At 40.8% G+C, this 18,877-nt stretch overlaps 3 protein-coding genes across 4 annotated transcripts in view; 2 read left to right on the forward strand and 1 right to left on the reverse strand.

Moving 5' to 3' along the window:
- Positions 1-313: 313 nt before the first annotated feature.
- Positions 314-3,769, forward strand: ctsh (cathepsin H). Its single transcript, XM_034085295.2, has 12 exons — positions 314-463; positions 621-649; positions 835-940; positions 1,036-1,106; positions 1,201-1,305; positions 1,515-1,601; positions 1,720-1,775; positions 1,868-1,949; positions 2,053-2,121; positions 2,202-2,308; positions 3,153-3,278; positions 3,367-3,769. The coding sequence occupies exons 1-12, from the start codon at positions 397-399 to the stop codon at positions 3,434-3,436; spliced, it is 975 nt and encodes a 324-aa protein (XP_033941186.1). The 5' UTR covers positions 314-396; the 3' UTR covers positions 3,437-3,769.
- Positions 3,770-3,991: 222 nt separating this feature from the next.
- On the forward strand, positions 3,992-13,292 carry blm (BLM RecQ like helicase). 2 transcript variants are annotated; one of them, XM_034085291.1, is made up of 22 exons: positions 3,992-4,347; positions 5,295-5,355; positions 5,446-5,998; positions 6,102-6,228; positions 6,413-6,516; positions 6,628-6,742; positions 6,824-7,470; positions 7,870-8,046; positions 8,147-8,265; positions 8,354-8,467; positions 8,577-8,675; positions 8,764-8,912; positions 8,988-9,094; positions 9,404-9,564; positions 9,688-9,883; positions 11,228-11,418; positions 11,520-11,664; positions 11,797-11,996; positions 12,077-12,272; positions 12,362-12,484; positions 12,571-12,769; positions 12,893-13,292. In XM_034085291.1, the coding sequence occupies exons 1-22, from the start codon at positions 4,253-4,255 to the stop codon at positions 13,083-13,085; spliced, it is 4,071 nt and encodes a 1,356-aa protein (XP_033941182.1). In that variant the 5' UTR covers positions 3,992-4,252; the 3' UTR covers positions 13,086-13,292. The 2 variants fall into 2 exon arrangements, with proteins under 2 accessions (XP_033941182.1, XP_033941181.1); XM_034085290.2 differs by having other exon boundaries at positions 5,295-5,998.
- Positions 13,293-13,372: 80 nt separating this feature from the next.
- Positions 13,373-18,877, reverse strand: part of frmd5a (FERM domain containing 5a) — a 58,951-nt gene continuing 53,446 nt past the window's right edge. Inside the window, exon 14 of the mRNA XM_034085294.1 lies at positions 13,373-18,474. Coding sequence (XP_033941185.1) covers positions 17,894-18,474 — 581 coding nt within the window. The 3' untranslated portion in view covers positions 13,373-17,893. The remainder of the gene's footprint in view (positions 18,475-18,877) is intronic.

Consider the following 18,877-nt stretch of genomic DNA (forward strand, 5'->3'; position numbering starts at 1 on the left):
TATCAGCGTTGCACTTTGTCGAAGGTCCCTGAGCGTATGATATGCAGTCTTTGTTGAGAGCAATGTAACAAGTTGTCCAGCCCGGAGGACCGCACGTGTATTTGCTTTATTAAAAAATATATAGCCTAAATTAGGTTGTAGCTTGTTGTTTACCTTACTCGCTTACTGTGTTAATTGACGTCGAGTTTGTATGCCTTATTTATCTGTGAAGTTCGAATCTGTTCTAACTTTACCGAATTGAGGATTAGTGCATTATACTTGCCACTGATTGGCTGATTTAGCCAGTGTTTATTATGTGTCAGTAGGGAAATTTGATCAGGCTGCAGTTCAACTCGTGACTTCTCATCGCATCACTTGACTTTCCCTCGCTTCCTCGGTGGTTGCTGACTGATCAAGATGATGATCTCTTTGGTTTTGCTCGCTTTGCTCTCAGCAGCCTCAGCTTTTCCCCTGTCTGAGCAAGGTAAGCTGCTGTGATTCTATGGTCTGTTTTTTACTGAAGAGTTTTTGTGGCCAAAAAAAACCTTTCACTTTCATTATCTCAAATGGAGTTGTATCCCTTTGTTCTTGTTATTTAATTATTTGTAATGTAACTTTTTGACTATATGCATTGTTTTCAGATGAGTTTCACTTGTCATGGATGGCACAGGTAGGTACAGTTTTCGTTATACATTTGTTATGCAACGTCGTTTACAGTATGGTTAAGAGGAGGTGATTTGTAAGGACAACTTAGCTACATGATTTCAGCCATATAAGTTGACAACAATTTATTTCAATAACTAATCTTATACTGTAGACTAATATTGACAGCAGAAACCCCTTCCCCTTAAACAGTACAATAAAGTGTACAGCATGCAGGAATACCATGAGAGGCTCCAGATATTCACAGAGAACAAGAGGAGGATTGACAAACACAATGAAGGAAATCAAACATTCACAAGTAAGAGCGGCCTCTTATCGATTTTACTTTTTAGATTTTATTTGTACAAGGTCTATTGCGAAAAAAGTTGAGCAATGTCTCCTCTCTTCCTGTAGTGGGACTGAACCAGTTCGCAGACATGACATTTGAGGAATTTAGAAAGTATTTCCTCTTGTCAGAGCCACAGGTAACGCCAACCATAAAAGTAACAATGATTTGAAATGTTTCTATTGTTTTATTTCAAGGAGGGCATTTTATTTTATGCATACTATATTTTACAGAACTGCTCTGCCACCAAGGGGAACCATTTCAGCAGCAAAGGACCACTTCCAGACTCCATCGACTGGAGAAAGAAAGGGAACTACGTGACAGATGTGAAGAACCAGGTGGATTTTGCATGCATTTACAGCAGATTAAAAATATTTCCTGGGGGATAACTGATAACTCCAAATGTAACAGTCGATTATGTTATAATCAAATGGATCCCAAGCTGAAAAACAACACCCTGTGACATGTCAACCTGTTTTCTGTGTGGACCACAATTCTGATTCATTTCATAAATCCAATATCTTATTTTACTTTTTTTGCACCAAAGGCAGCCTGTGGGAGCTGCTGGACCTTTTCCACAACTGGCTGTCTGGAGTCTGTTACTGCCATCAACACTGGGAAGCTTGTACCACTGGTGACTTTCTTTCACTTCTCTATCAAAACTTCTGCTCTTGTGTAGAAACAAAAATCCAATGTCATAGTAGGATCAAGAGTATTTACTGTATTTGTTCACTCATTTTAATATATTTTAGTCAGAACAACAGCTGATTGACTGTGCCCAGGACTTCAACAACCATGGATGTGACGGGTAAGATTCATCTTATGATAATTGAACTTTAACTACGACTGTGTGCGTCACCTACATATCCTGATAACTAGATCTTATTTTGTCTTTTTTAGCGGCCTTCCTAGTCAAGCATTTGAATACATCATGTACAACAAGGGACTGATGACAGAGGAGGACTACCCATACAAAGCTATTGTAACTAAATATTTTGCAACAAATAAACTAAACTACATGATAGGTAAAACTGACATTGATGTCACATATATTTAAGGGCTTTTAATGTATTTTTTTCAATCAGGAACTTACTTGTGTGTACAAGCCAGAGCTAGCAGCTGCTTTTGTGAAAGATGTTGTGAACATAACCCAGGTGAGTGAAGATCAGAGTCTTTCTCCAGATATATAGTCTCTATTAAGAGGCTTGTGAGTGATGACGCTTTTATTTTACAGTATGATGAGAAAGGAATGGTAGATGCGGTTGCTACGCTCAATCCTGTCAGCTTTGCCTTTGAGGTGACCTCCGACTTCATGCATTACTCTGGGGGAGTGTATACCAGGTGAGCAGAGGTCACGAGTTTGTGTCATGAATGCTACTGTAAATATAGAGTAACTTTCCATTTAAAACTGTTCAATAAAAATGACAATATTCCTTAAGAATAATTATTTCTTATTTCCTTGAGCTCCTTAAGAGCTAAACATCTAATTTCCCCTTTTGTATTCTCTCTAGTTAGTCCAAACATGCTGCTGAAACAAGACGTTTTAATGTTTTGTTTTAGTAACATCTTAGTTAAAATATGATGTTTACTTTAACATTAAAGTATATTTTACAATTTAAATCTTACTCCCTTTTAAGACTGGGGAGAAATATTCTCTCTTATTCTCACTTCTAATAGATATGATACCACCTCGACTCAAAGCAAGATATATTGTATTTCCTGTTTTTGCTTAAGTAACAATTTCCCCCAATTATCAGTAAATGAGGGAACTATAACCATTGTAAGAAAAAGGCCTTTTTTCTTCAAGTAATTTAATTTAGTAACATGCAAACACATAAATAGTGTGTCTTTTTATTTGTGAGATCATCAACAATGCACTGCTCCTTAATTTATTAGAATCAAATACAACCAAATATTCTGAAATGCAACCAGCCAAACTATGAGTGGTGAGGAAAAAGCCACATTTACCTCCAACTATAACTGTCCCATAAATAAGGATTTGGAAATGATGTCCTGTAAATAACTACTTTAAAAACACATATTATGGCTGTGCATATAAAGCACCAAAAGCATTTCCTGTCAGTTAAGTTCCTGTTTGAACACAAAATGGTTCACTTCCTCCTTATTTATCAAAACAGTCTTTGTATTAAGATGGCTCGAACTCGCTTATCTTCCTTATTTTTAGCACTGAATGTCACCAAACGCCAGACAAGGTGAACCATGCTGTGTTAGCAGTAGGGTACGGACTGCAGGACGGCACCCCTTACTGGATAGTAAAGAACTCATGGGGATCCCGCTGGGGGATTGACGGGTAAGTATTTTATTTAATCACATGAGGTAAAATATAAATACATGTATACTAAACAGAGAATGATATCAACAATGTTCTCTTCTTACAGATATTTCCTCATTGAGCGTGAAAAGAACATGTGTGGACTTGCTGCCTGCTCGTCTTTCCCAGTGGTGTGATTCCTGCATGAAAGCAAACTACAAAAGGGCTGAAAAGGGAGCAACATATGTTTTACAATACTGTAATAGTGTTTTAAATATCAATCACTAGCTTACTGTGTGTCCATGTACAGTGGGCAAAATGTAGTAAATCTTATGCCCCAGTGAAGTACTGTGATAAATGTAATCTACAAATAAAAAATGATCACTTAAGTTTCCATCATTTAATTAATTCTACTGAAATAATAAATAAAATCTATTCCTTTTTTTTGTTTTGAGTCTTTTATGACTATTACACCTGTGTGCAAGATGTTCAAATATGAAGACTAGTAATAAAGCAACTACAACAATGAACCGTAAAGGGAACAATCTGTGATTACTCAAAACAACTCTCAAAGAGAGTGCACACACAATTGTTTTAACACTCTGACACAAAATAATCAAACTGCTGTTTTTGAGTTTCACTTCGACTTCTACTATTTGTTTCCAATAATTTAGGAATGGATTTTCGGTGCCATGTCGTAAGCCTGCATTTCCCAGAATCCTCATCTCCTGCGCGACCTCGACCAATAAGGAGTCAATTGTTGAATGGGCGCAAAATCTGTTTGTCTCTTGTCTACACGACTGCTGTAGACAGTAAACGTAACAGTACATTTAAGCGAGAAAACGGTGTAGTTTTAATGAACGAATTACAACCAACCTTGAAGACAAACTCAGCGCGAGCGTGCTGCCACTTGTCTCACCCCGTGTCGCGAGCTATGTTGAAGAAACTAGCTGCTGCTATCTTGGTGAACTGGGTTTTGACTGCTGTGCTAGCTAACACTCGCTAGCTCAACAATGTCTAGTATTCCACAAAATAACTTGGAGGAGCAGCTTGCGAGGCACAGCACTGCTGCTCAGAGCAAGCTGTCTCTGTCTAAACCAAAACCCGGGTAAGTTTACCAGCCAACAGCTAGCTTTGAGCTGTCAGCTCTGCTAACACATAGACACTGTTTGCTGTTGTGTTGAAAACATGCTAATGCTGTGGCGTTTTGTCATAGCTCTGTTACTAATGAAAACACTGTATATAGTGTTTTAAAAAATGCTCATTAAGTTGAGGTATCCAAAATTAGTAGTTTCAATTCAAGGCATGTTTCATACAGTATTTCATTATCTTACAGATAGCGAATGGAGGATACTAAAATGGTTAACTGTGTGGCAAGACATGCTGCTACATAGAGTCCAAATATGATTTAAGTGCCTCTGTTAAACTAATATGTGTATTGCGTCCTGCAGATGCTAACTCACAGTGCAGACTAACTGAGCACCTATCAAATATAAAACAAATCAGAACATTATGTACATCTGTACTCACTTCTGATCTGATCTGAAGCTCCATCAACTGCAGTGTAAAGTAAGGACAAATCCAACATGCGAGTCTTTGGATACTCTGTCTTAATATGTCAATGCTTAAACTAATACTATTGTTGAACGGTTTTACTCTCAGCTGTTATGTTTATCAGGAATTGAGATACAAAGCAAAATTGAGAAAATTGATTTTCAAAAGTTTCCACATATAAGAAAAATATGTGACAACTGACAACACAAAAATAGAATTTTGTCTATCCTGTTAATGCAATCTTGAGTTGATCCTTTTGGAAGTGTAAGGTGGGTGTACCGAGAATACTAAAGTAAAAAGGCACATTTGTATTTTACTTTGCTTTATTAAATACCCATGAGGATGTGTGTTTGTGTGCTTTAGTCTTGTCTTGTGTATACTGTCATGGTGTGTAAGTATGTGTATGGACCCCAGGAATGAAAGCTGCTGCAATGCTGTAGCTAATGGGAATTATATTAAACCAAATATGTTTTTATATTTTCACTCTGGTTTATTTTACAGGGCCTTCTCCTTCAAGAAGAAGTCTTCATCTGGTACAACCAAGGTGGAAGTGCCAACTAAGGTAATCAGCTCTAATGTGTTGGCAAACAGGAATATCAATGTACCTGATAACAGTTTGGTGACTAAGTCTCCTTTGACATTTTCAAAAAAGCTTGAGAGACCTCAAAAATCCAAAATCAACAGCTTCTTCCCTGTAAGTTCAAAAGGCAAGTCGGACTCCATCAGCCCAACAGGCCAGACCTCTCCAGCTGGGCCTGCTTTTAGGGTGATTTCAGCTCCCACTAAATCTGACAATCAGACTTGTGGCAATGGAGGAATTCCCGCAAGTCTGGATGCTTCTCTTGGATTCCCGATGGATGACTGGGATGATTTGGATGACTTCGAGACACCTGTCAAAGCAAAAAATGACTCTTTTAGTTCAGAGATGTCCGGGAAGAGCGCAAATCCACCGTCCTCCCTAAGTGAGGAAAAGAGTTTAGCGAACAAGAATGTTTCTTCCAGAAGTGAACAAACTCACATGGAAACAGATCAAATGGAGCAGAGTTTGGACCAAACTGCAGCTTCACCCGGATCCCCAGAGACTGAATACGAGGCCCCTCCGGTTAGAGTGACCAGAAGACAACCTCAGGCTCATCGGAAGTCTGTGGTTAGTGACAATGAAGAGGACAACCAGGAAGTGCTTGAGCCCTTTAAAGGAATGTCAGGTAAGAAGCTGTGTGATGCAGCATTTGGATTTAATTTGAACATTGTGGGGCTGTTATGGGTCTGGAAAGCATAGAATTATACCAAACGCCTTTTGTCTTTTAGGCGATAACAACAAATGGATTGACCCAAAGGTAATAAAGATTAATGACTCAGAGCCTGAAGATGATCTTGATTATATTCCCCCGTCTCCTGATGAGATCTTTTATTCTACCTCTGCATTGGAGACCAGGTCAGTGTGTTCACTTTTTAGTTTTTTCATCGCACATAATGTTTTTACTTGTGGGTATTTTCTATAACCTTATATTATTCAAATATTCATCTTAAGTGCATAATGCATTTTGGACATAGATTTATGATGGATTTCACCTGAAAGTGAATTAACAAAAATAAATATTTTATTTTATTTCACACAGGTCTAAATCAGCTGCTGCTGTAAGCAAAGACCGTCCTTTGCCATCAAAGGGACCCAGCACAACACTACTTAAACCCTCCAACACCCACTCAAAGGAGAATACAAGTACGTGTTTCACATTTCTGTTGTGTCTAGACTTGTGCATATTTTGTTTAGCAAATCAACACCCTGTTCCTAATTTCCATTTATTATTTGTCTTCTTTCTTTGCCTCACAGATGAGCAACTCTTCAGTATCATGCAGTCCATTTGTTCTCTGGTTGACACCATCCCTGATAATGAACTAATAGGTCTGTCCTGTGGAAGTGAGCTTCTGCTGAAGAGGGCTCAAAGGTATGTACATTTGAGTATCAACAGCGTTGTTCTTAATCGTGATATTAAATATGACCACAATCGTCTGCCTCTCTCTCACAGGAAGAGGATTATTGTAAATAGCGGTGGCAGTTCCTTGACGTTCCAGCAGCCTGACAGCACTGTGATTTCTGAACCCAGCTTTAAAGGAAGATTGTCTTTGAGCTGTGAGACGTCTAGCATTATGTCGTCCAGCAGCTCAGCGCCCGCGGACCCTCAGATGCCTTCTCAGCTCAGGAGATCCTCACTTATCTCTGGGGACTATGACTCTGATCACTCTGACAGTATTATCAACCAGAAGGCCTTGCACAGTAAAAACAGTGGGACAATAAATGTGAAAAATCAGAGTTTGTGTGACTCTCCATCGACCTACAGCCTCGCAAGCCCAGCATTTAATTTCTCGAACAAAACGAGCACAGACCTGGATGGTTCAGATCTCTTCTTCTCTCCCAAAACCCCAGTTCAGAACAAACCTAAGACGCCAGCAGCCAGCACAGCTGCAGAAGACATGGAGCACGATGACTTCTACAACGACTACTTTGACATAGATGATTTTAACGAGTCAGATATCCCCGATTACTTTGAAGAACCTCACAACTCCAGCTCTGTGACAGCAACAGGGAAAGAGGGGGGACCCAGCAAGTCTTCATGGGACAAAAAACCAACAACACCTGTTCCCACACCGAAGACTTCAAAGATCTCCTCCCCTGGTAAATCTGCACGCCATGATATCATGTACTTCAACAATGAAATGTTTTTGGTGGGAAATGAACTGTTTCCAAATTCTCAGAGAAATGCATTTTTGAATATGAGCTAGTAACGTATATCATTCTTTGTACTAGTGTTTAGGTCGAAGCATGTTTCCAACAAGCTTTATGGAAATAACTTGTAATCTTTGAATACATTTTTGCAAACTTAAAACTGCAAGAATTGATCTTCCTCTATGGTGGTTACTTTTTATTATACTCTTTATAAATCCAAGCAGGCATAAGGACTCTTTGCTTGACTCCTAGAGAAATGATGTATACACGATGATGAAGTCCTGCCCTGATTGGCCTGATGGTTTGTGCTGCATTTGACTCACTCACTATGAATGTTTCCCCATTCAGAACCCACCTACAGAAACCCAGCCCATGATCGCTTCAGAGGGTTCAACTTCCCCCACTCACAGGAGATGATGAAGATTTTTCACAAGCGCTTTGGTCTTCATCAGTTCAGGTTCAATCAGCTAGAAGCAATTAATGCGACAATTCTCTCTGAAGACACGTTTGTTTTGATGCCCACAGGTACGTGGTGATCTGAAGTTACAAATGAAGTTTATCTCGGCAACATATTTAAAAACACAGAACAAATGTCCACATTTCTCTGTGAATGATGCATTTTTAGGTGGGGGTAAAAGCCTGTGCTACCAGCTGCCTGCCTGCGTGTTACCAGGAGTCACTGTGGTCATCTCCCCTCTCAAATCACTCATTGTAGACCAGGTCCAGAAACTCACTACTCTTGATGTAAGTACGATTGCTCCTGTTGATCAACTAGATCCATATCAAGTACTCATAATGTGTATTAAGTATTTTTTAACGTCTTACATTTCAGATCCCAGCAACAACCCTGACTGGTTCAATAACTGACAGTGAAGCCGGAAGGATTTATATGCAGCTCTCACGGAAAGACCCCATCATTAAACTTCTCTACGTCACCCCTGAGAAGGTGAGAAATTGTTGATTTATGCTCTCAAGTTTGTATAATTTCTTGCTTGTTTACAATAAAGGGAGTAGTATCTCTGATGTTTACTCATGATGATTTTGTATTCCCAAAGTTGTGTGCAAGTAACAAGCTGATCTCCGCCCTGCACAACCTGCACGAGCGAGGCCTTCTGGCCCGCTTTGTCATAGACGAGGCCCACTGTGTCAGCCAGGTGTGTGTCCGCTGCCTCCTACACCATCTGCAGTATGCTTTGATCTTTGCAGCCATTGTGTATCAACCTGCGACTTTGAACATTTCAGTGGGGTCACGATTTTCGCCCGGACTACAAGAGGTTGCATGAGTTGCGTCAGAAGTACCCAAAGGTCCCGATGATGGCGCTGACGGCCACTGCCACCCCCCGAGTGCAGAAGGACATCCTCAACCAGCTGAACATGACGCGGCCGCAGGTGTACGTGCTCCTCTCTGCCTCGGTCAGACTTTGAAATGGGTTCTATCTTAATATTTGTTTTCTATGTTTTTTTAGGTTCACCATGAGTTTCAACAGAACAAACCTCAAGTACACTGTCCTTCCCAAGAAACCCAAAAAGGTTGGCGAGGAGTGCACCATGTGGATCAAGAAGAACTACCCACGTAAATAATTCAGAAGTACTTTTTGTGATCCTGGTTATTTTTAGAAAACTGACATCACTGTCCTGGTGTAAACTATTAGTCTGCGAACACACTCTGAAGTCTGTCATATCCAAGCAATGCTGAAAGGACAGTTATATAAAGTTTCTTATTTTTGAGCTTGTATTAGAAATAATTTAAAATCAAACGTACAATTGCTTTGGAATAATTCTTGTAACAAATGAAGGAACATTGGTGAATATGTTGTCAGTGATTGCAGACCCCCCCCCTCTCTGTCCTTTGTTTATTAAGCTGTATTTCTGCCTGTTGCAGGAGACTCTGGCATAGTGTACTGCCTTTCCCGTAAGGACTGTGATGACATGGCTCAGAGTCTGCAGAGATCACGCATATTAGCTCTGGCCTATCACGCAGGCCTGGGAGACAGCGACAGAGAATACGTGCAGACCAAGTGGATCAACCAGGACGGCTGCCAGGTGAGTCGCCACTCGCTCACTGATACCACTTGAAGAGCACTAATGGATACAAAGCAATGAACACTTTTCAAGTCTTACAAGAGCAAGATTTTAAAATGGACATGTTGTATTCTTGTGTGCCAGGTCATCTGTGCCACCATAGCCTTTGGCATGGGCATTGACAAGCCTGACGTGCGCTATGTGATCCACGCCAGTCTGCCCAAGTCAGTGGAGGGTTACTACCAGGAGTCAGGGAGAGCGGGCAGAGACGGAGACATCTCTCATTGTATTCTCTTCTACTCCTACTCCGACGTGCACCGCATCAAGAGGATTCTCACTAGTATGTTGCAAAAATATAGACCCCTCGTATTGCATGCAAAATGTATGTGGATGTTTTTTTACATGTAGAAACTAAGGTTCTTCTCCAGCCTATACAATATTTCAGGGTGTTTTCATGTTTACTTTCCAAATGACTATCTCTTTGCGCATTAGGAAAAGCACTGTAAAATTCCAATTTATTATTATTTATATATTAGTAGGGGTGTAACGGTATCCGTATTCGTCCCGTACCGTCACGGTTCGGCACATGCAGTCACACGGCGAATACGCCTTTTTTTACGACTGGGAAAAAAGTCTGTCACTCAGGGCAGTATTACACTGTATATAATCCAGGGGGCGGTATTGCGCGTAAAAGCCAGCCGCCCGTAAATAACAAATTAAGAACAAAACACAACAAAACGAACACAATACATGAAGAAGAACAGTTAGTAGCTATGGCGAGTTCACACAACACACAGGAGCTAGAAGACCCACCTGCTTCTTTTAAATCAGCTGTGTGGAAACATTTCGGGTTCACTGTGGACTACAACAATGATGGGGTGCGAGTTGTGGATCGGACGAGGACGGTGTGTCGGCGTTGTTCGACAGCGGTGCGGTATGCTAGTGGTAACACGTCAAACATGCTCAGTCACATCCGAGTCAGTCTCAGTCCCCAGCGAGAGGGTTTTCTCGACGGCAGGTGACATAGTTACCGCCAACAGATCTGCCCTCACTACTGACAACGTAGACAAACTCATCTTTTTGAAGAAAACCTTGAAAATAGAGTAAAGCTTGAGTACCTTTATTTAGGCATAATGGCCTCACACACTCAAGTTAATTACACATGTTAGACATTGCTCCTAAAAGGTACAGATTTTGTTTTATATTTATCATTGTATTTATTTTATATTTTGACATCAGGAGATGTTATACAGTTCTGTATTGCCTTTTATTGATTGTGATTGAAACACTTTCTTATTATTTATTTTAATATTTGCAAGACATTCTTTTTAGTTGTACAGCTTATTTAACCTTTTAGTTTGACATCAGCCTTTATAGATAATATGGCCATCTGAGTGTGCGTGTTACTGTTTGTGGTTAGTTTTTAACTGTGTAATACAGTTAATGATTCCAAATGTTATAGAGTTCCTTATTTTCATACCAAAACGTGCACTACTGTTACAAATAAATAACAGCAAAAAAAAAATTATGCATTTGGGACTTTTCTTTTCTTTTTCCTGTTGTACCGAACCCGTACCGAACCGTGACCCCCAAACCGAGGTACGAACCGAACCGTGACTTCTGTGAACCGTTACACCCCTTTAGTCATGTTGACCCATATTGCTCTTTCTTTTTTCAATCCCAGTGGACAAAGAAGGGGACAGACAGGCCAAGGCGACTCATATGAACAACCTGCACAGCATGGTGCACTTCTGTGAGAACATGATGGAGTGCAGGAGAATTCAGCTGCTCGCATACTTCGGGGAGATGAATTTCAACCGAAGCTTCTGTAAGGAGCACCCAGGCGTCAGCTGTGACAACTGCGCCAAACCCAACGTAGGAGTCATTCATTTCTTCAATTGTTACAAAGCAAATCCAAACTCAACTCAGCAGTTTTGTCTAATCCAGCAATATTGTTTGATTGTGCCCATGTACAGCAATACAAAGTGAGAAATGTCTCTGATGAGGTGAAGAAGATCGTGAGGTTTGTCCAGGAGAACTGCGAGAAAGTCGGACAAAGGTTTGGCCGGACCGCTCGGCAGATCAGACTAACACTGAACATGTTGGTGGACATCTTTGTAGGTAAAGTACCTGCACATGCCTGTAAGGAAAGCCGTTTTGCCAGTGAATCCTGCACGGTGTCTGGTGATGTTTATACTTCATGTGGCAGGAACTGGGATTTATCTGATGCACAGAATTGTTTCTCTCCGTCAGGGTCTAAAACTGCCAAGGTGCAGACGGGAATGTTCGGGACAGGAGGAGCCTACTCCAGGCACAATGCTGACCGACTCTTCAAGAAAATGGTTCTGGACAACATCCTGATGGAGGATCTGTACATCACTCAAGGCGGCCAGGCTGTGGCGTATATCTCTGCCGGAGACAAAGCCATGAACGTGCTGTCAGGAAACATGCAGGTGATCTATAACGACCCTAGAGAGCTAGATATGTAACATTTAAACAGTCAAAACACTAACCAGCACATGTCTGATCTCAGGTGGAGTTCTACGAGACGGAGAGTGCGTCGAGCATCAGGAAACACAAAGCTGCTGTGTCTAAGGACGTCTCCCAGAGAGAGCAGAAGGTGCAGGAGTGTCTGAAGGAGCTGCTGGATCTGTGCAAGCAGCTGGGGAAGGCCTTTGGCATTCACTACTACAACATCTTCTCCACCGCCACCTTGAAAAAGATATCTGGTAACTTGTGGAACAACTGTTAACACTGTGCTTTAAATCTGTTGTATGATACCACAAGCATTTTCTAACTTGTTGACAATTTCCAACAGAGAGGCTTTCTTCCAACCCTGAAGTCCTCCTACAAATTGATGGCGTGACGGAAGACAAACTGGAGAAGTACGGAGCCGAAGTCGTCCAGGTGCTACAGAAATACTCTGAGTGGCAGCAGACGGGTAAGAGAGCCATTTCAAGTTGGTTTTTAACACATTTACTTTGTGACTTTTTCTGCACATTGATCCTACTTTTGTCTCTGTAATAGAGGAACCGACTGACACGGCTGCAGACGGCTGGATAGACACGGCGCAAGGCCGCTCATACGGAGGGGACGAGGAGGACGCAGAGTCCTCCACCTACTTCAGCAGTCAGTCAGCTCAGGGGCAGAAGAGAAAGAAAGCGCCATTCTTCAAATATGCTAAGAAGAAGAAAGCTTACGGCAACCCAAGTGCCGGCTCTAAAGGGTCTGTATTGTGTTTGGCTCACATTCCATCATGTAGCTGAGGATCGTATTTAGCACTAAGCTTATCTTTACAGTTGAAACTTATTTCCTCTTTTCCTCCTGTCTTGCTGTGTTGCGGATTCAGTCGTGGCAACGGCGGCAATACGGCGTGGTCATCGTCGAACTCCAGAGGGGGTTATAAAGCTGCTGCAGGCCGGGGGGGCAGAAGCTCTGCAGGAGCTGCATCAGCAGGCCGGACCCCGGGGTTTATGGCCGTCCCGACCCCTCAAACCTACCAGAGACCCTTCCTGAAACCAGCCTTTTCACACCTGGGCTAGGCCTCTGGATCTGACGCTTTGAAACCAGTTGTTGTCAGTAATTGTTGTCAAGTATTTACAATGCTAAGGTTGTATATTTATGCTTTGTACAGTTGTTGTTGTCAGTGTTTGTCCAGATCTTTTATTGACTTTTGTAATTCTCATTTTCACCTGTCCACTTTGATGGAAATTCTTCTTTTTTTGTATTAAAAGACTAATTTAACACTTTCAGATGATTTTCTTCAGTAGATAAGAGCAAGCTGTGCTGAATTTGTGTGGGTACCACAAAGCCACAGAGCCATAATGCATTTCTTTTTCAATGTTTATTTCAAGTTTGAATAGTTGAATTGAATGGCACCAGTTACAGGAGAATATTGGAGAGAAACAATATTTTATACTGACTTGTACAGGAGGTAACCTACAGTACAAACATGGGTTCGGAATGGATCGAACAAGAACTGGATTTGGCACATGGATTTATATATTTATACTGGTGTGTATATATATATATATAAAATGCAATTAAATTATCTACACTCAGGATAGAACAATGCAGACCACATAACACACCACCTGATCTGAATATGCATATACATTAACTGCAGTGATGTGTATGCACTGTGAGGGTCTACTGCGAGCTGATGGCCAAAAAGCAGATTCAGATGTCTTCAGTTATGAACACTTCCCAATGTCAACCCCTCACTTCTACATGCATCATCCACAATCTGGCAGGGATTTTGGCCAGGAGTTAAATCAAGGTAACCAATTGTGAATAAATAATTTGATTGCTATCATATTAACTGGATTATGTTATAAAAATATTAAAGGATGACCAATGAAAACCTTCATTTGTCATACATTGCCTATGTTGGTTTTGAGACTTAAGATTTCAGATGATTGCTATAAATACGTAGGGAGTGGCCATATAACAAAAACACCTTACAGTACAACCTTAGAAAAGCCCCGTAACATCCCTTTGACACGCCTTGTGAAATGTTATAAGTAGTGTCTGTTTCTTGTTTGTTACATTATATAATGTGGGTGTTTCTGTTATTTAGTCTATCCCCTGTGTATTATATTCAAACAAGAATCAATGCATCGTCTTCAACGCACCACATTGTATTGGCAGGCTGGACCTTCACTGCTGCTTTTTTAAGAGACGGACAAGTTGTTTCTGATCTGTAAACCATGGATGACAATAACACTTCAAAAGTCAACATCTGATCAGAACTGCAGACATATCCCATGAAGTAAAATAACAGTAACATAATGTAAACATGAAACTGAAATGTAAAATGAAAGCTTTCCTGTGAAAGGTTTTTCAGAGGAAAAAGGACAAATTAAGACAGACAAATAGTTGCACACATGTGTTTCCCTCTCGACGTGGGAAATTTAAGAATGGAGCAGTCTGTAGTACAGTTGTGAAAGATGCTGTGTCTTTCATTTCTCCATTCCTTCATCACTTTGGTAAACTGCAGTTAGGATCCAGGCACAAGAAACACTCACTGTCACTTAACAATGAAATATCGAAGAAAACAGCAGAACAAACATCCACACAGAGGTTTTTAAGGAACATTTGTTTTTAGAAAATGTTATCCATGACCGCAACAGTAACTACGTGTCTCAGTGGTCACTTCATTGTTAGAGTCAGCACAACAGCAATTTGATAAGTGATTTTCTAGAAACAGAAAGGACGTATTTGACTTACTAATTTTCAAACATAAGTTTGTATATCCTCGTACAGCTGATTATTGCTCTTTGAATAATGCTGCCTTTTTTTTTACACTGTTGCATGTTCAGAGGGACCACTAAAGCTACATAATGCTGATCAATGTATGCACCTTTGCAGACTGACCTTGAATATGTCCTGCTAACAACTCATCCCCTTGACCTGTATGTCAGTAAAGAAGTAATACATATGAAGAATGAATGTGCACAAAGAAGAAAGCCCACCCTTCTCCATCCCGTAGGGAAAATGTGCTTCATCTCCACATTGCTATTTATCTGGATGTATCCAAGTTACACATTATTATCTTGACATAAATAAGCTCCTACAATGTATGTATGACAGGTTTATGGCCAACATAGCTCTAATGATTTTATATTCCCTCTAGCGTTCCGCTGGGAAATGTCGGTGCTGCTCCCTCGACTCGACCACAGATAACTGGTGGAGGATAACAAGCTACAGGAGTGGATCCAGCCACAACGTCAAAGTGCATGCTACTCTGTGGTCAAGACTACAACTCAGCCCCGGACGGAAACGCTCGGATTACTCAGGAGCAACAAGGAAGGTAGCACCGTCGGGACTTCAGTGGAGCAGCTGCTGGTAGGAGAGGGTCGGCTTGGAGATAGCAGGCCAAAACAAGCAACCCTGTACAGCCATTGGAGTGATGACTACCCGAGTGCCTTTCATTCCCAATCTGTTTCTTAAATCACACTTTTAAAGAGCTTCTCCCAAAGGCCTCTGATATCTCTCAGTCTAATCTACCTCATTTCATTTCTTCCTTCTTAGTCCTTCTCATGCTCTTTTTTACATGTTTTTATTTGTACTCCTCTCCATCTAATACTACCACATTGAGCCCCGTTTCCATTCCTACACACAGACAGAGTAACACTTACACCTGCACTTGGTGCAGGAGGTAGACACGCAATATAAAAAACAGATTTTACCCAGAATCCAGCAGCCTTCGCAGTTATTGCTTCCTGGAGCTGAGAGGAAGAAGCGCCTAGAGCCTGACCGACAAATCTAAGGGCAGGTATTATTCGCCAATATGCGCTTTTCAGATATGTTGGTGCTTTAGTTTTGGCTGATATAATATTCCAGGAAAGTAATTTAATTGCATTATTACAAAAAAAAGAATCTGCACAAGAAACCTTTAGAATGTAGTACTTATATTATGCAGTTTCCTGCCTGGCCCATTTCATTATTAATTCTCAGTCTTTTAGTGACAAACTTTTGTTCAGGGCACCAACTAACAATTATTTAAATAACGCTTCATCTGTCCATTTTTTTCTAGTTTAATTGATTAATTGTTTGGTCAATAAAATGTCAGAAAATAGTGAAAATCTCTCAACCAACAGCAATATAATTGAAATAAATTTCTTTCATCGTACATACAAAACCTAAATAAATTCAATGAACAATAATGGAATAAAAGATATCAGAAAATCTTCAAAATATGTTTTTCAGCTCTAGTAATGATGTCAATATTTAATTTTTTTATTTTTACATTGAGTATAGGCCATGGGTTTAAGGAATAAGTGAAAAGACTCTGTATCGGTCAGGCTAGAAGTCACCTCTCTAAACTCTTCAAGTAAAAAATACATATTGTAAAGTTATGAAAGGTGGAAATGTGCTTTTGGATTATTTGGTATTTGTGGTGGTATAATGATATCTGCAGATTTCCTTTCGTAGAGACATGTTCATTTACATTGCTGACTGACTGCTGGTGGAGTGATACGAGGTGTGAGCAGTGTTCAGTGGATCTGGATAAAACCCCTGTTCTTTAGTCCCCACTTCCACATTTCCATAAATACTTCTGACCTTACACAGTGCTAAAAAAGGTATAATTTAATCTTCAATAACAAAATAACATTTCAGTTCTGTTAAAATATACATGGAAAACCTGTCAATATATATTAGGAAACAAACTAATTTGTACAAAAAGTACATCATTATTCTTATTCTAATAATAATAATATATAGTATGTTACATAAACCTAAGAGCTAGGTTGATATGAAACCAAAATAAATCATAAACTCTTCATACAAAGAAATTGTTGAAATTCATCGAATTTCAACTAGATGAAAAAATGCAAATCAAATTAATTGGAGAAATAAGAGAACAACTGAACAAATGAGCACATTCAAAGCACTTCATTATTCAAACCATATGAGCATTGCACCTCTATCTAGACTATAATCTATGGTGCCAGCAAATCTTTCTGAATACTCCTCTAACTGCTTCTGACACTACTGGGTCACATAACACTATTGGTACTGGTTTATTTGACTGTATCACTATAAAATGTTAGAAAAACACCCTTGTTCTTCATCAGTTTACTTTGTTCACCATTGTATACTAAAGTGTAATGGTGTCTTAAAACAACTTTCAATCATCAACATCTTCTCAAAAAGGCATTTGGTAATCATCCCGTCTGCTCTCTGTTTCATAAACCTTCATTTGTATTCCCTTCAGATTGTTCTGTTTTTTCCCGCTGAGTTGAATCTGCCGTTTGTCTAAATGCATCTGATGGGGATGAACCAAAATCAAACGATATTATAATACAGTGCCTCATATATTCTTCAGAGCAGTATCGACCCTGACATAACTCACTTCCATCTTCATTTAATAACAAATCAACTTCCTCGATTGCTGTTTATCTCTTTCCCTTCTCTTGCAAATACACGTTTAAAACAATAAATAATAATTGAAGGCAACGCTCATCGGTTGCAACTCCAGACTTTGTGATAGGAACTGTTTAAACATCTCCAGTCCTTTGATTCCAGTTTTAATTTTTTTCCTTTGTGTTATTTGAAAAAATAAAATACCTGAAATGAGTTGAAATAAAAAAAATGCAAAACATGTCCTCTGGTTTTGTAGAAAAAAAGAAGAAGAAAATAAGCGAAACGAGGAGGTGGTTGGGTGGTGGGGGGGTTAAATCAAAGTGGAGGAGAGGAGGAGAGATCCTGCCTGGTGAGAGGCTGTGTCTGCAGGAGGAGGATGAGGAGCAGGGTTCATGTTGGGGCCGAGGCTGCCCTTCATCGCTCCGGAGTCCTAACCGTCACCTCAGACCCCGAGCGGGCTTACAAACTCTACGACCTCCCCTCACTTGTTAATGAGCAACCCGCCCACCCAGCGGAGCTTGCAGGCAAACCACCGCCTGAGGGGACAAAAGTATTCGAAATGGAACTGCTCAAATTCGGGGGTCTGGCGGATATCACGTAAAAATGCAATGTCAAGGTCTGACTCTGTGAGTATGATGAGGAGGAGGAGCAAGACAAAGAGGAGTCCGATGGTCACAAGGAGCAAACGCAGGACGCTTAAGACAAATTTATTCACCTGTTCCACCTCGCTGAGGGTCGAGTCCCCCCCAGCACCCTCCTGTGCGGATTTACCCTCCGCACCTAAATCTCCCCCATCCCCACGCGGGGTGCCTGCCTCCGACTCCTTCTCCTCCTCGATGCTGCAGGGCGCCCCGTTGGTCTGGCGGGAGGCGGACAGCTCCGCGCTGTGCTCGGACACCGGGGTGGGCAGCACGCTGTCGGAGGGGCTGTACGCCTCGTCAGAGATGACCGCAGTCCTCTCACTGGCGTCTGTGGCCTGGCTCCGGGAGCGTGGCATGAAATCCCCATGGGACACTGAACGCACCGGCGTGGAGTGGGCACTGTCACGCAACGACTCCAGACCTGAGGGAGGGGTTCAGGGAGGAAGAGCGGGAGGGAAACAGACAAGAAGAAAGGAATGTTACACACGTTTTACAGCATGATAAGTGTTTTATAAATGTAGAATCTATAAGCTACTAGTGTTGCGTTCACTGACATGTTATACTGTAAATCTGCTTCCAAATGCTGAGAGGTAAATTCTGCTATTTGTGCAACAGAGCAGACACACAGTCTCTATAGTAGTTTCATAGAAAGCTCATGAGCTGATGTGATGCCTTCTCATCCTCCCTAATGGAGGAGATCATCATGTTTCACTTGTACTGGAAGTGTAGAGTTTAACCGCAGAGAATACAAGTTAGTTAAAAAGCTAGTAAAGATAGCCAACATCGTCTTTATCTCGACTAGCTCTATCGGAGTCCTTATCCTT

Source organism: Pseudochaenichthys georgianus, chromosome 6 (genome assembly GCF_902827115.2).
Source record: "Pseudochaenichthys georgianus chromosome 6, fPseGeo1.2, whole genome shotgun sequence".
NCBI classification, from domain to species: domain Eukaryota; kingdom Metazoa; phylum Chordata; class Actinopteri; order Perciformes; family Channichthyidae; genus Pseudochaenichthys; species Pseudochaenichthys georgianus.

Excerpts from the sequence above, each read along its gene's own strand:
- ctsh (XM_034085295.2), top strand. The coding sequence starts at position 397 with ATGATGATCTCTTTGGTTTTGCTCGCTTTGCTCTCAGCAGCCTCAGCT. Across the intron at positions 464-620 it reads TTTTCCCCTGTCTGAGCAAG|ATGAGTTTCACTTGTCATGG; the intron begins GTAAGCTGCTGT and ends CATTGTTTTCAG. Across the intron at positions 1,107-1,200 it reads TCCTCTTGTCAGAGCCACAG|AACTGCTCTGCCACCAAGGG; the intron begins GTAACGCCAACC and ends TATATTTTACAG.
- blm (XM_034085290.2), top strand. The coding sequence starts at position 4,253 with ATGTCTAGTATTCCACAAAATAACTTGGAGGAGCAGCTTGCGAGGCAC. Across the intron at positions 6,743-6,823 it reads CTGCTGAAGAGGGCTCAAAG|GAAGAGGATTATTGTAAATA; the intron begins GTATGTACATTT and ends TCTCTCTCACAG. Across the intron at positions 11,997-12,076 it reads TGCTGTCAGGAAACATGCAG|GTGGAGTTCTACGAGACGGA; the intron begins GTGATCTATAAC and ends GTCTGATCTCAG.